Source organism: Procambarus clarkii, chromosome 7 (genome assembly GCF_040958095.1).
Source record: "Procambarus clarkii isolate CNS0578487 chromosome 7, FALCON_Pclarkii_2.0, whole genome shotgun sequence".
Taxonomy (NCBI): domain Eukaryota; kingdom Metazoa; phylum Arthropoda; class Malacostraca; order Decapoda; family Cambaridae; genus Procambarus; species Procambarus clarkii.
This window is the reverse complement of record NC_091156.1, coordinates 19,749,991-19,762,791: the sequence shown is the minus strand read 5'-3', so window position 1 is coordinate 19,762,791 and position 12,801 is coordinate 19,749,991. Positions and strand designations below refer to the sequence as shown.

The window sequence follows — 12,801 nt, the reverse complement described above, 5'->3', positions numbered from 1 at the left end:
AAGGTCATGGTGAGAGTATAAAGGTCATGGTGAGAGTATAAAGGTCGAGGTAAAATCCCAATAGCCATTGTAAGGAAGACTTGGGACACCCAAGAAAGTGGTGGTAAATCTATCCCAGTGCACAGTGCAGGAGACACTAAGGTGCCCTTCGTCAGCTTCTCAGTGCCAGTACATATATATATATATGTACTGGCACTGTACATATTACCACATATATATATATATATATGGTAATATATAGTTGCTTAACGTATTAATAGTGTTGGTGTTGGCAGGCGAGTTTGGACGCCAGGATGAGCGCTCTCGGGAAGCAGACCTCCGCTGTTGACTGTCAGACCAGGAATGACACCAAGACCCTGGAAGCTGCCGACATTGTTGTCATGTGAGCCAACCTGCTTAATGGCGGTGTCACATTATTGGTTTTCTTGGGTACTAAGTGTTATTTTGTGACTGATTGTGCCTTCAACATAGAGAAAATTGATGTAATTCCCCTTGTCTTAGTACTGACCTTAGACTCAGACAGTTGAAGGGAGATGTCTTGAAGGTACCTGAAGGCTGCCGACGCCTGGTACAATGTGTCACAGCTCTAGAAAAGACATCGGCAGCCTTCACCTATCTTCAAGACGTCTTCCCTAAGCCGTCTGAGGCAAAAGTCAGAGCACAGCTTGAGGTGAACAGCAATATGAAATACTCAGGAATACTTTGAAGGCATTCCCAAGCAGAACATAACAGTTACTACTCAGGAACAGAAAATGTGTTACTTTGTGTTATTTTGTGTTACATCTCTCAGTCCTGTGTTGAGTATGAGTGTTGAGTGTAGTGGTGTAGCTCTCAGTCCTGTGTTGAGTATGAGTGATGTGTGTAGTGGTGTAGCTCTCAGTCCTGTGTTGAGTATGAGTGTTGTGTGTAGTGGTGCAGCTCTCAGTCCTGTGTTGAGTATGAGTGTTGTGTGTAGTGGTGCAGCTCTCAGTCCTGTGTTGAGTATGAGTGTTGTGTGTAGTGGTGTAGCTCTCAGTCCTGTGTTGAGTATGAGTGTTGTGTGTAGTGGTGCAGCTCTCAGTCCTGTGTTGAGTATGAGTGTTGTGTGTAGTGGTGCAGCTCTCAGTCCTGTGTTGAGTATGAGTGTTGTGTGTAGTGGTGCAGCTCTCAGTCCTGTGTTGAGTATGAGTGTTGTGTGTAGGGGGGCAGCTCTCAGTCCTGTGTTGAGTATGAGTGTTGTGTGTAGTGGTGTAGCTCTCAGTCCTGTGTTGAGTATGAGTGTTGTGTGTAGGGGGGCAGCTCTCAGTCCTGTGTTGAGTGTAGTGGTGCAGCTCTCAGTCCTGTGTTGAGTATGAGTGTTGTGTGTAGTGGTGTAGCTCTCAGTCCTGTGTTGAGTATGAGTGTTGTGTGTAGTGGTGCAGCTCTCAGTCCTGTGTTGAGTATGAGTGTTGTGTGTAGTGGTGCAGCTCTCAGTCCTGTGTTGAGTATGAGTGTTGTGTGTAGTGGTGTAGCTCTCAGTCCTGTGTTGGGTATGAGTGTTGTGTGTAGTGGTGCAGCTCTCAGTCCTGTGTTGAGTGTAGTGGTGCAGCTCTCAGTCCTGTGTTGCGTATGAGTGTTGTGTGTAGGGGGGCAGCTCTCAGTCCTGTGTTGAGTGTAGTGGTGCAGCTCTCAGTCCTGTGTTGAGTATGAGTGTTGTGTGTAGTGGTGTAGCTCTCAGTCCTGTGTTGAGTATGAGTGTTGTGTGTAGGGGGGCAGCTCTCAGTCCTGTGTTGAGTATGAGTGTTGTGTGTAGTGGTGCAGCTCTCAGTCCTGTGTTGAGTATGAGTGATGTGTGTAGGGGGGCAGCTCTCAGTCCTGTGTTGAGTATGAGTGTTGTGTGTAGTGGTGCAGCTCTCAGTCCTGTGTTGAGTATGAGTGTTGTGTGTAGGGGGGCAGCTCTCAGTCCTGTGTTGAGTATGAGTTGTGTGTAGTGGTGCAGCTCTCAGTCCTGTGTTGAGTGTAGTGGTGCAGCTCTCAGTCCTGTGTTGTGTGTAGTGGTGCAGCTCTCAGTCCTGTGTTGTGTGTAGTGGTGCAGCTCTCAGTCCTGTGTTGAGTATGAGTGTTGTGTGTAGTGGTGCAGCTCTCAGTCCTGTGTTGTGTGTAGTGGTGTAGCTCTCAGTCCTGTGTTGAGTATGAGTGATGTGTGTAGTGGTGCAGCTCTCAGTCCTGTGTTGAGTATGAGTGTTGTGTGTAGTGGTGCAGCTCTCAGTCCTGTGTTGAGTATGAGTGTTGTGTGTAGTGGTGCAGCTCTCAGTCCTGTGTTGAGTATGAGTGTTGTGTGTAGTGGTGTAGCTCTCAGTCCTGTGTTGAGTATGAGTGTTGTGTGTAGTGGTGCAGCTCTCAGTCCTGTGTTGAGTATGAGTGTTGTGTGTAGTGGTGCAGCTCTCAGTCCTGTGTTGAGTATGAGTGTTGTGTGTAGTGGTGTAGCTCTCAGTCCTGTGTTGAGTATGAGTGTTGTGTGTAGTGGTGCAGCTCTCAGTCCTGTGTTGAGTATGAGTGTTGTGTGTAGTGGTGCAGCTCTCAGTCCTGTGTTGAGTATGAGTGTTGTGTGTAGTGGTGCAGCTCTCAGTCCTGTGTTGAGTATGAGTGTTGTGTGTAGTGGTGTAGCTCTCAGTCCTGTGTTGAGTATGAGTGTTGTGTGTAGTGGTGTAGCTCTCAGTCCTGTGTTGAGTATGAGTGTTGTGTGTAGTGGTGCAGCTCTCAGTCCTGTGTTGAGTATGAGTGTTGTGTGTAGGGGGGCAGCTCTCAGTCCTGTGTTGAGTATGAGTGTTGTGTGTAGGGGGACAGCACACTGAGAGACTGGTCACTGGATCCACTACACTCTGTCCTGAAGGGATGAATTACATATGAATGAAATTATACTGATGCAATGATAAGTAGATTTGCAACACGTTGTGTTATGCTCTCAGTATATATATATACCTATATGTCCGCTGCTGCTCCTGCAGTGTTGTGCTGACCGTCCTCGGGGGTCTTCTCCTCGCTGGTGCTGCCCTCGACATCGGTATCAACTACTCCGATCAGCAGCAGCTTCGAAAAGGTCAGTCAGAATTTATGTGATAAAACTTGCATAACGAAGACTCTATAAGCAGCAAAGATTTTGTGAAAAATGGTTAACTGTGTTGCATTGAAGGAAGATCATATTTGAATACATGGTCCAGGCACATACATCCTCGTCCAAGTGGATTTGAAGTATATGGATTAAATAGATTCTCTCTCTCTCTCTCTCTCTCTCTCTCTCTCTCTCTCTCTCTCTCTCTCTCTCTCTCTCTCTCTCTCTCTCTCTCTCTCTCTCTCTCTCTCTCTCTCTCTCTCTCTCTCTCTCTCTCTGTCTCTCTCTCTCTCTCTGTCTCTGTCTCTCTCTCTCTCTCTCTCTCTCTCTCTCTCTCTCTCTCTCTCTCTCTCTCTCTCTCTCTCTCTCTCTCTCTCTCTCTCTCTCTCTCTCTCTCTTGCTCGCTCTCTCTCTCTCTCTCTCTCTCTCTCTCTCTCTCTCTCTCTCTCTCTCTCTCTCTCTCTCTCTCTCTCTCTCTCTCTCTTGCTCGCTCTCTCTCTCTCTTGCTCGCTCTCTCTCTCTCTCTCTCTCTTGCTCGCTCTCTCTCTCTCTTGCTCGCTCTCTCTCTCTCTCTCTCTCTCTCTCTCTTGCTCGCTCTCTCTCTCTCTCTCTCTTGCTCGCTCTCTCTCTCTCTTGCTCGCTCTCTCTCTCTCTCTCTCTCTCTCTCTCTCTCTCTCTCTCTCTCTCTCTCTCTCTCTCTCTCTCTCTCTCTCTCTCTCTCTCTCTCTCTCTCTCTCTCTCCTGCTCTCTCTCTCTCTCTCTCTCTCTCTCTCTCTCTCTCTCTCTCTCTCTCTCTCTCTCTCTCTCTCTCTCTCTCTCTCTCTCTCTCTCTCTCTCTCTCTCTCTCTTGCTCGCTCTCTCTCTCTCTCTCTCTCTCTCTCTCTCTCTCTCTCTCTCTCTCTCTCTCTCTCTCTCTCTCTTGCTCGCTCTCTCTCTCTCTTGCTCGCTCTCTCTCTCTCTCTCTCTTGCTCGCTCTCTCTCTCTCTTGCTCGCTCTCTCTCTCTCTCTCTCTCTCTCTCTCTCTCTCTCTCTCTTGCTCGCTCTCTCTCTCTCTCTCTCTTGCTCGCTCTCTCTCTCTCTTGCTCGCTCTCTCTCTCTCTCTCTCTTGCTCGCTCTCTCTCTCTCTCTTGCTCGCTCTCTCTCTCTCTCTCTCTTGCTCGCTCTCTCTCTCTCTTGCTCGCTCTCTCTCTCTCTCTCTCTCTCTCTCTCTCTCTCTTGCTCGCTCTCTCTCTCTCTCTCTCTTGCTCGCTCTCTCTCTCTCTTGCTCGCTCTCTCTCTCTCTCTCTCTTGCTCGCTCTCTCTCTCTCTCTTGCTCGCTCTCTCTCTCTCTCTCTCTTGCTCGCTCTCTCTCTCTCTTGCTCGCTCTCTCTCTCTCTCTCTCTCTTGCTCGCTCTCTCTCTCTCTCTTGCTCGCTCTCTCTCTCTCTCTTGCTCGTGCGCTCTCTCTCTCTCTCTCTCTTGCTCTCTCTCTCTCTCTCTCTCTCTCTCTCTCTCTCTCTCTCTCTGGTCCTCTTTGGTTGTGGGTATGTATATATATATATACATACCCACAACTCTTGCCCGAACGAAAGTGTTAATATAACACTTTCGTTCGGGCATGACGCAATGCTGCGTCGCCAGTTTACTGTCGGTAATCTCGGGGACGACGCAATGCTGCGTCGTCCACTAAAATAATCGCCAAAAATCAGGTTTTTATCCGATTTTTTTGGGACTGGTTTCAAAATGCGCCCCTATGTCTTCTCTACACGCCTATGTCATGTTCAACACACAACACTGAGGTGGTAGGTACAAACAATTGTATTATTTTGTATATTTTTTTTTTTTTCATACTTTCGCGTATTGTACAGGCAATATTGTTCTTCAATTGGTCCTTATATGCACATATCCATCTAAAGCATTCTATTAGGAACAATTTCATACCTAAATGAGCGCTGTAACACGAAAATTGAGATCAGCAACAAGTAATAATACTAAACATTTGTGGGCAGGAATTGGGAGTGTAGCTTTTTTTTTTTTTTTTTTTATTATTTTCTACCACAGACGTGGCCACACATTTACAATGCTAACCAGCATATATACATTTTCTTCTGTCCTCCATGGACAGGGTTAGAGAAGCTGGAAGGCGTCTGGGCCCTCACTCGCGGCTAACGCGTGGCCCGTCTTCAACTCGTCGGCGGTTGGAGCGTGACCAGGTTTTTTTATATTGTATGCTAATATTCCTCTAGAGAATTCCATTGCGAACCCATTGATACCAAAATGAAAGACCTAGGACGAAAATTGGGCTCCCTCATACTTGTCAACTAATGCTCCTTGCAAGACTCATACTTGTCAACTAATGCTCCTTGCAAGATTATTCATGATTTAGCACAGTAGTCAGCGTGGTCTGCTCACAACCGAAAGGTCCCGGGTACGATTCTCGCCTCTAAAGAAAGGCGATTGGGCATGTGTTCTTGCACCTTGATACCTTGCTAATCACCTAGCAGTAAATAGGTACTCGTGAGCTAGACAACTGTTATAGATTGCAACCTGCAGAGGGTCTGAAGTTGGACAAAGAGGGGGAAGGGCCTACCAGAACCCAGACGGACTTCCTGTCCTCAGCAGCTGGGAAATAAGGATTCATATCTAATATTCAATGTAAATTTAAGTATTGTGTGCTCTCTTGAGTTAACTTTGGTCCACTTTGGTCCTCTTTGGTTAACTTTGGTCCACTTTCGTCCTCTTTGGTTAACTTTGGACCACTTTGGCCCACTTTGGTTAACTTTGGTTCACTTTGGTTAACTTTGGTCCACTTTGGTTAACTTTGGTCCACTTTGGTTAACTTTGGTCCTCTTTGGTTAACTTTGGTCCACTTTGGTTAACTTTGGTCCACTTTGGTTAACTTTGGTCCACTTTGGTTAACTTTGGTCCTCTTTGGTTAACTTTGGACCACTTTGGCCCACTTTGGTTAACTTTGGCCCACTTTGGTTAACTTTGGTCCACTTTGGTTAACTTTGGTCCACTTTGGTTAACTTTGGTCACCTTTGCAGGTCCTTGGCGGTTCCTGCTAGCCTTCTCAGCCTACACCAACATCAAGAAAATATTTGCCATTAATAATAAGAAAAATCCTGAAGTAATTTCCTGCCTACATGGAATCAGGTGAGAATATGTCGCTGGTGATGATGAGAGACTGTAAAGCACGGTACGATTCATGATGATACATGAGACACACAAGGTGCACAGTACAAGATACATGAGACACTTCCAGGTCTCCCCTCTGCTGGGACCACTTCCTGGTCTCCCCCTCTGCTAGGACCACTTCCAGGTCTCCCCTCTGCTGGGACCACTTCCAGGTCTCCCCTCTGCTGGGACCACTTCCAGGTCTCCCCTCTGCTGGGACCACTTCTAGGCCACTATACACATTCCTTCCTCCAAAAACAACACAACTTAGAGTACTTGTCAGGTGGAAAGTACCAATGTGTAGTGTTGGCCGCTAGGACTTTTGCATTACCGAATTTGGACCAATGGGAAGCTTCAAACGCCACATAGATATGTAACCCAACCCGTCCTGGCTATCTTGGGCTTATTGCACGCTATCTTAGGTCTAATATGATACATGTGTGCTATACTAGGCCTAAATGTGGTTAAGATTGTTTTTTAGCTTTATATAATCCGGACTCTATAGAAGTAAATGTTCAGAAAGTGAACTTTTGATGGTTCATCACTATATATTGGTACTCTTTAGTGGTTCTTCACTACATATTGGTACTCATAAGTGGTTCATCTCTACATATTGGTACACTTTGGTGGTTCATCACTACATATTGGTACACTTTGGTGGTTCATCACTACATATTGGTACACTTTGGTGGTTCATCACTACATATTGGTACTCTTTGGTGGTTCATCACTACATATTGGTACTCTTTGGTGGTTCATCACTACATATTGGTACTCTTTGGTGGTTCATCACTACATATTGGATTTCATAAGTGGTTCATCACTACATATTGGTACTTCTTAGTGATTCATCACTATATATTGGTACTTTTTGATGGTTCACCACTACATATTGGTACTCTATGGTGGTTCATCACTACATATTGGTACTCATAAGTGCTTCATCACTACATATTGGTACTCTTTGGTGGTTCATCACTACATATTGGCACTTCTTAGTGATTCATCACCATATATTGGTACTTTTTGATGGTTCATCACTACATATTGGTACTCATAAGTGGTTCATCACTACATATTGGTACTCTTTAGTGGTTCATCACTACATATTGGTACTCTTTAGTGGTTCATCACTACATATTGGTACTTCCAACTAACAATTACTGTAAGTACTCTCGGTTCAGGAGGACGGGCTGACATATATATATTAGTATATATAAAGTGTAGGAAAAATAATAAAAAAAACTAATATATTTCATGCTTTCACGAGGCCAAATCAATATTCTTAATAGATCGGGAACCAAGACTTATCCAAATTAAGTATTGTACTTACACCAATATGAAAAAGTTATTTGCAAAATAGATTTGACTAAAGTAGGATAATAATTCAAGTCAACTTAATCAATTAAGATTTTTAATTTTGAGTCAAACAAGGAACTGGCTGAGACAACGCTCGTCTCATCTAATCACGAGTCTCTAATCTTATCTAATCTCATCTAAAGCAAGGGCTGCAGATATCCCTGGGCTCAGATACTCAGAAGGGGACCTGCAAGAAAGTTTTAATACATTACATTAATATGAATACATTAAATATGTATCAATAAATATGCACGCAATATTTTATTAACTTTATCCTCACGTAATGTTTCCACAGAGTGATGTCCATGACCTGGGTGGTGTGGGCCCATTGCTATGCATTTTTCTTCCTATACTCCCGTAACATACTTGGAATGCAGGCGGTGAGTATAGCCATTAGGCATTTTTACACCTCATTTATTAGTATGAGCGTCGTGTCATTACAGCGTCAAAGAGGGTTGCTGGTAGTGTGTTGCTGAGGAGTTAATGGGACGTGCTGATATACCCAGTCTTCCTTAGTCTTTGTTAGTGTTCGCTGGTCGTTGGTAGTGTTCGCTGGTCGTTGGTAGTGTTCGCTGGTCGTTGGTAGTGTTCGCTGGTCGTTGGTAGTGTTCGCTGGTCGTTGGTAGTGTTCGCTGGTCGTTGGTAGTGTTCGCTGGTCGTTGGTAGTGTTCGCTGGTCGTTGGTAGTGTTCGCGGGTCGTTGGTAGTGTTCGCTGGTCGTTGGTAGTGTTCGCTGGTCGTTGGTAGTGTTCGCGGGTCGTTGGTAGTGTTCGCTGGTAGTGTTCGCTGGTCGTTGGTAGTGTTCGCTGGTCGTTGGTAGTGTTCGCTGGTCGTTGGTAGTGTTCGCTGGTAGTGTTCGCTGGTCGTGTTCGCTGGTCGTTGGTAGTGTTCGCTGGTCGTTGGTAGTGTTTGCTGGTCGTTGGTAGTGTTAGCTAGTCGTTGATAGTGTTCGTTAGTCGTTGGTGGTGTTCCCTATTGATTTTGATTAAACAATTTTGAAGAAAAATATAAATATGTTGATTCAAGAAATATATATATATATATATATATATATATATATATATATATATATATATTGTGACGATAATCTCCTTCAAGAGATTGAGCCTGCTCTTCCCTCCAAAATTACGTCTTCACAACTATATAAAAGACTATGGAAGAAATGTCCAACAACGACAACAAACACCAGCAAGGCTTGCCAGGGTGAGCAGAAACGTATGCAACCAGCCACCTGTTCGAACTCCAACCACCAAACTACCCGTTGATCGCTACGACTCCGCTGATTGGTCGCCGGTCTGGCTGCACCTGCCTCGCCCCCCCCCATACTACCCGATGTCTGGGGTCGCCCCAACATCAGTCTTCAGAATGTTCCGTGCTTTCGTAGCCAGCACTCCTCCCAGCTAGACGTTAGCGTGTACTGAGAGAGGTGGTGGCTTTAAGCCAATATTCCAGCACCTCCCACTTAACTGTTGTATTGCACTTCTTGTTATTTTGCCTTAACGTAACTTTTCATTGTGTCATTTAAGTATTCTTATTATTTTGATTGATTGATTTTATTATACATATTTGTTTGTGCATTATTTTCATGTTTTGATTTATTTAACGTAATTAAAATTTCATTGTTAAAGTTTACTTGTGTTTTGTGTGTCTTCTCCTTACCTTACCACAGACGAAGTTCCAGTTTTTCTATTTTTTTTTTATAACTATGTGACGAGGCCATACCCCTAGCCTTAAACAGCCGAACACCAACGCGTTACCGTCACAAGTTATATGGGGGCCTGTCCTAGGAGCTTCACTCAGGTACTGGTGCTAAGTGGTAATTTATGGTAAGCGTATTTAACTTTGTTAACGTAGCTTTACTATTTTTCATTCAATTTCATTTTTTATAAGGTGCGGTGTATTGTGCATTACGAGAGTAACATATAGTGAAGGTGAGACAACTTTGGATTACGTGGTGACTGTAGGCCTCAGTCATACTCTTAATTGGTCATCTCTCCCTCCATGTTATTACTCGTATTTACCATCTATGTCCCTTGAATATTTCTCATTCTGACAGATCATCATATTGGTACCCTGGTACTGTGGTCTGCCCCGGGTCAAGAGTACCCAATCTTCTGCAATCTGACTGTAGGAGGACAAAGAGGGCCATAGTTCCTCTAGCTCGAACTTTAGTTGCTGAATTGGGACCTCAGCAGCAGTTCTCGTCACCAGTTGACACCTCGCACCCCTACACGTCAGTCAGAGATGATGATACATACAACGGTAGGGAATTAGCTTATTTTTTTCAGAGCACAAAAGTTCGCTAATTCTGTAAGTATCATATTAAATTCAGTGGGAAAAACTTGCTTTATGTCCTATAGAGACTTGGCAAGGTATGCCTACATCCTTGGACTACCAATTTTACTTTTGAAGCATTTAACTGTTTCATTTGTTTTCGAAACTTTGTTTCATTTGTTAGTAGGATTTTCTTGCCCTTATTCTCTTACATGAGTACCGGGTACAAGATTTCCTGCGCCCTTGATTTAATTTAATCATTTAATATCTTTCACTTAACGTTAATTGTTAAAGATCACACAGGATAGGTACCAGTTGCCACGTTGTCCTGTTTCTGACATTTCATTATTGAACATTCGTGTACCTTTATTTGCTAATTTCACCATGTTTCGTCTCCAAACTTTCCGTGCAAATCCAGCAGGTGAAATAGGGACTTTGAGTCGTGCCAAGAGGACTGAACTACAAACTCTTGCACATGAGTATCAACTAGAAGTTCCCTACCAAGCCAACAAAAATGACCTACACAACCTGTTGCTGGATTACTATTTAGAGCAAGGTAAGATAGACTCTGAAACTCATGAAACTTACTATATTGCAGAGAAAACTGACTTGGCTACGATGAAACTTAAACTAGAGCTGGCCAAGATTGAACGTGAGCAGCAAAGAGAAGCAGCTGCCATACGAAGGGAAGAACACGAACGCGAAGCCGCTTTGAGGAGAGACGAACAAGAACGCGAAGCTGCTTTGAGGAGGGAAGAACAAGAACGAGAAATCACCCTCAGAGAACGTGAAGCTGCCTTGAGGAGAGACGAACAAGAACGTGAGGTTGCACTACTCCAGGAGCGGGAACGAGTACAGCTTGAAACCAAACGACGCGAGTTGGAGATGCAACGCGAACATGACAAGCAACAAGCGACTCTGGCTCTAGAGTGTCGTCAACGCGAAATCTCCTTGGAAACTTCACACTTCACTCAACGCCAACAAGCTACTGCCAATCTTCCCGTCAGTTTTAATATATCACATGCAAGTAAGTTAATGCCATCCTTTGTAGAAGCAGAAGTTGATGTGTTCTTTACCACCTTTGAAACCCTCGCTAATCAACTCAGTTGGCCTGTCGACCAATGGGCAACACTTCTCAGAGTCCATCTTACAGGTAGAGCTGCAGTCACACTCAGTACTTTGGCGTCTGAGAATGACTACTACACTCTGAAACAAGCAGTGTTAGACGCCTACCTACTTTCCACCGAAAGTTATAGAAGGAAATTCCGTGACCACCTGAAGGCAAGTACCACTACCTTCCTCGAGTTTGCTAACACGAAACGGAGGTATTTCATGAAATGGCTGGAAGCAGCACATGTCTCTACTTTTACAGAACTCGTCAACCTGATGCTTGTTGAAGAATTCTTGAGACGTGTGCCGCCTCCTGTCCGCCTCTACTTAGCAGATAAAGAAGAAACCGACTACCTGAAGTGTGCTAAGTCGGCTGACACTTACAGCCTCATCCACCGGCTGACACCCGAACCATCCTCCAGTAAGAAGTCGTGGTACAGTTACGAGAAGGTGAGCCCCGATCAAGCTGGTTCACAACTGTACTGCAAGTATTGTAGACTCTATGGACATACCATAGACAAGTGTGGTAAGTCTCAATACAAGGGAACCACTGACCAACAACGACCCAAACCCACTCCTCCTAAGTCCGGTAAGCCTGTGATGAATGTTGGTGTTGATGTTAATGATCTTTCTCTTTTCAGTAACCACCTGTATACTGGAACTGTCTCTGCCAACGGTTCAAATCCGGAGGGACGTTTCAAATTGAAGATCTTGAGGGACACAGCGGCTCTACAATCAATCATCTTGAAGTCGGCTGTGCCCAACATAGTCTACACCGGGGAAACAGTCTTCATCACTGACCTCACTGCTACTACTCCATACCCTCTCGCCAGAGTCCACCTGGATTGTCCCTACGTGAACGGGGAAGTCCAAGTCGCCGTCAGGGAAAAGCCTTTTCCCATGCCTGGAGTGCAACTTCTCCTAGGCAACGACTTGGCAGAAGACCTGCAACCGACCAACCTGATCGTCATGGACAAACCCCAGGTGTGTAACTCTGTGCCAATAAATCCTATTCTCGAGTATGTTCCAGCAGAGGTTCAAGAGAGTGATGAAGTTTCTCCTCCGGTTCTCGTGACCACCCGTGCACAAGCCGCACGTCCACAGCCAGCTGACTCTACTGCCACCGCTGTCCCTCAAGACCCTCAGAAACTACCCCCGCATCTGACCAAGTTGGAGTTCCGTAAGTTGCAGAGGGAAGATCTTACTTTAACACCATTGTTTTTCCAGGCTGAGACTCAACCCGACAGTATTCCTGGGTTCTTCCTAGAGAACGACTTGCTCTACCGCAGATATAGACCCAGTAAACTGAAGGAGGAGGACGATTGGGCCAACACCGAACAACTTGTGATTCCCACCAGCCTGCGGCCCACTATTCTACACCTGGCCCATGGAGCATTCTCCCACTACGGCTTCAACAAGACTTACCATGGGATTCGCCAAGACTACTACTGGCCAGGTATGGTAAATAACGTCAAACAGTACGTAAAACAGTGTCATACATGTCAGATGGCAGGCAAACCGAACGTCTCCATTCCCAGAGCACCACTGATTCCCATACAGGTGCCTGCGGAACCTTTCCACAGACTCATAATAGACTGTGTCGGTCCTTTACCTCGGACCAGTTCAGGTAACGCCTACATCCTAACCATCCTGTGTCCTACCACCAGATTTCCCATAGCAGTTCCAGTGAAGAACATCACGGCTGCTACGGTTATCAAACATCTATTGAAGATCTTCACTCAATACGGATTTCCCAGGGAGATTCAAAGTGACTGTGGCACCAACTTCACCAGTGATCTCTTCAAAAGGACACTGGAGGAGTTCAACATCAAAC

The 12,801-nt window shown here is 45.2% G+C and overlaps 1 protein-coding gene across 1 annotated transcript in view; it reads left to right on the top strand.

Annotated features, from left to right (window-relative positions):
* The window catches only part of LOC138349807 (nose resistant to fluoxetine protein 6-like), a 43,673-nt gene that overhangs the window by 10,990 nt on the left and 19,882 nt on the right, over positions 1-12,801 (top strand). Inside the window, exons 5-8 of the mRNA XM_069313880.1 lie at positions 276-382; positions 2,967-3,058; positions 6,096-6,204; positions 7,880-7,964. Coding sequence (XP_069169981.1) covers positions 276-382; positions 2,967-3,058; positions 6,096-6,204; positions 7,880-7,964 — 393 coding nt within the window. The remainder of the gene's footprint in view (positions 1-275; positions 383-2,966; positions 3,059-6,095; positions 6,205-7,879; positions 7,965-12,801) is intronic.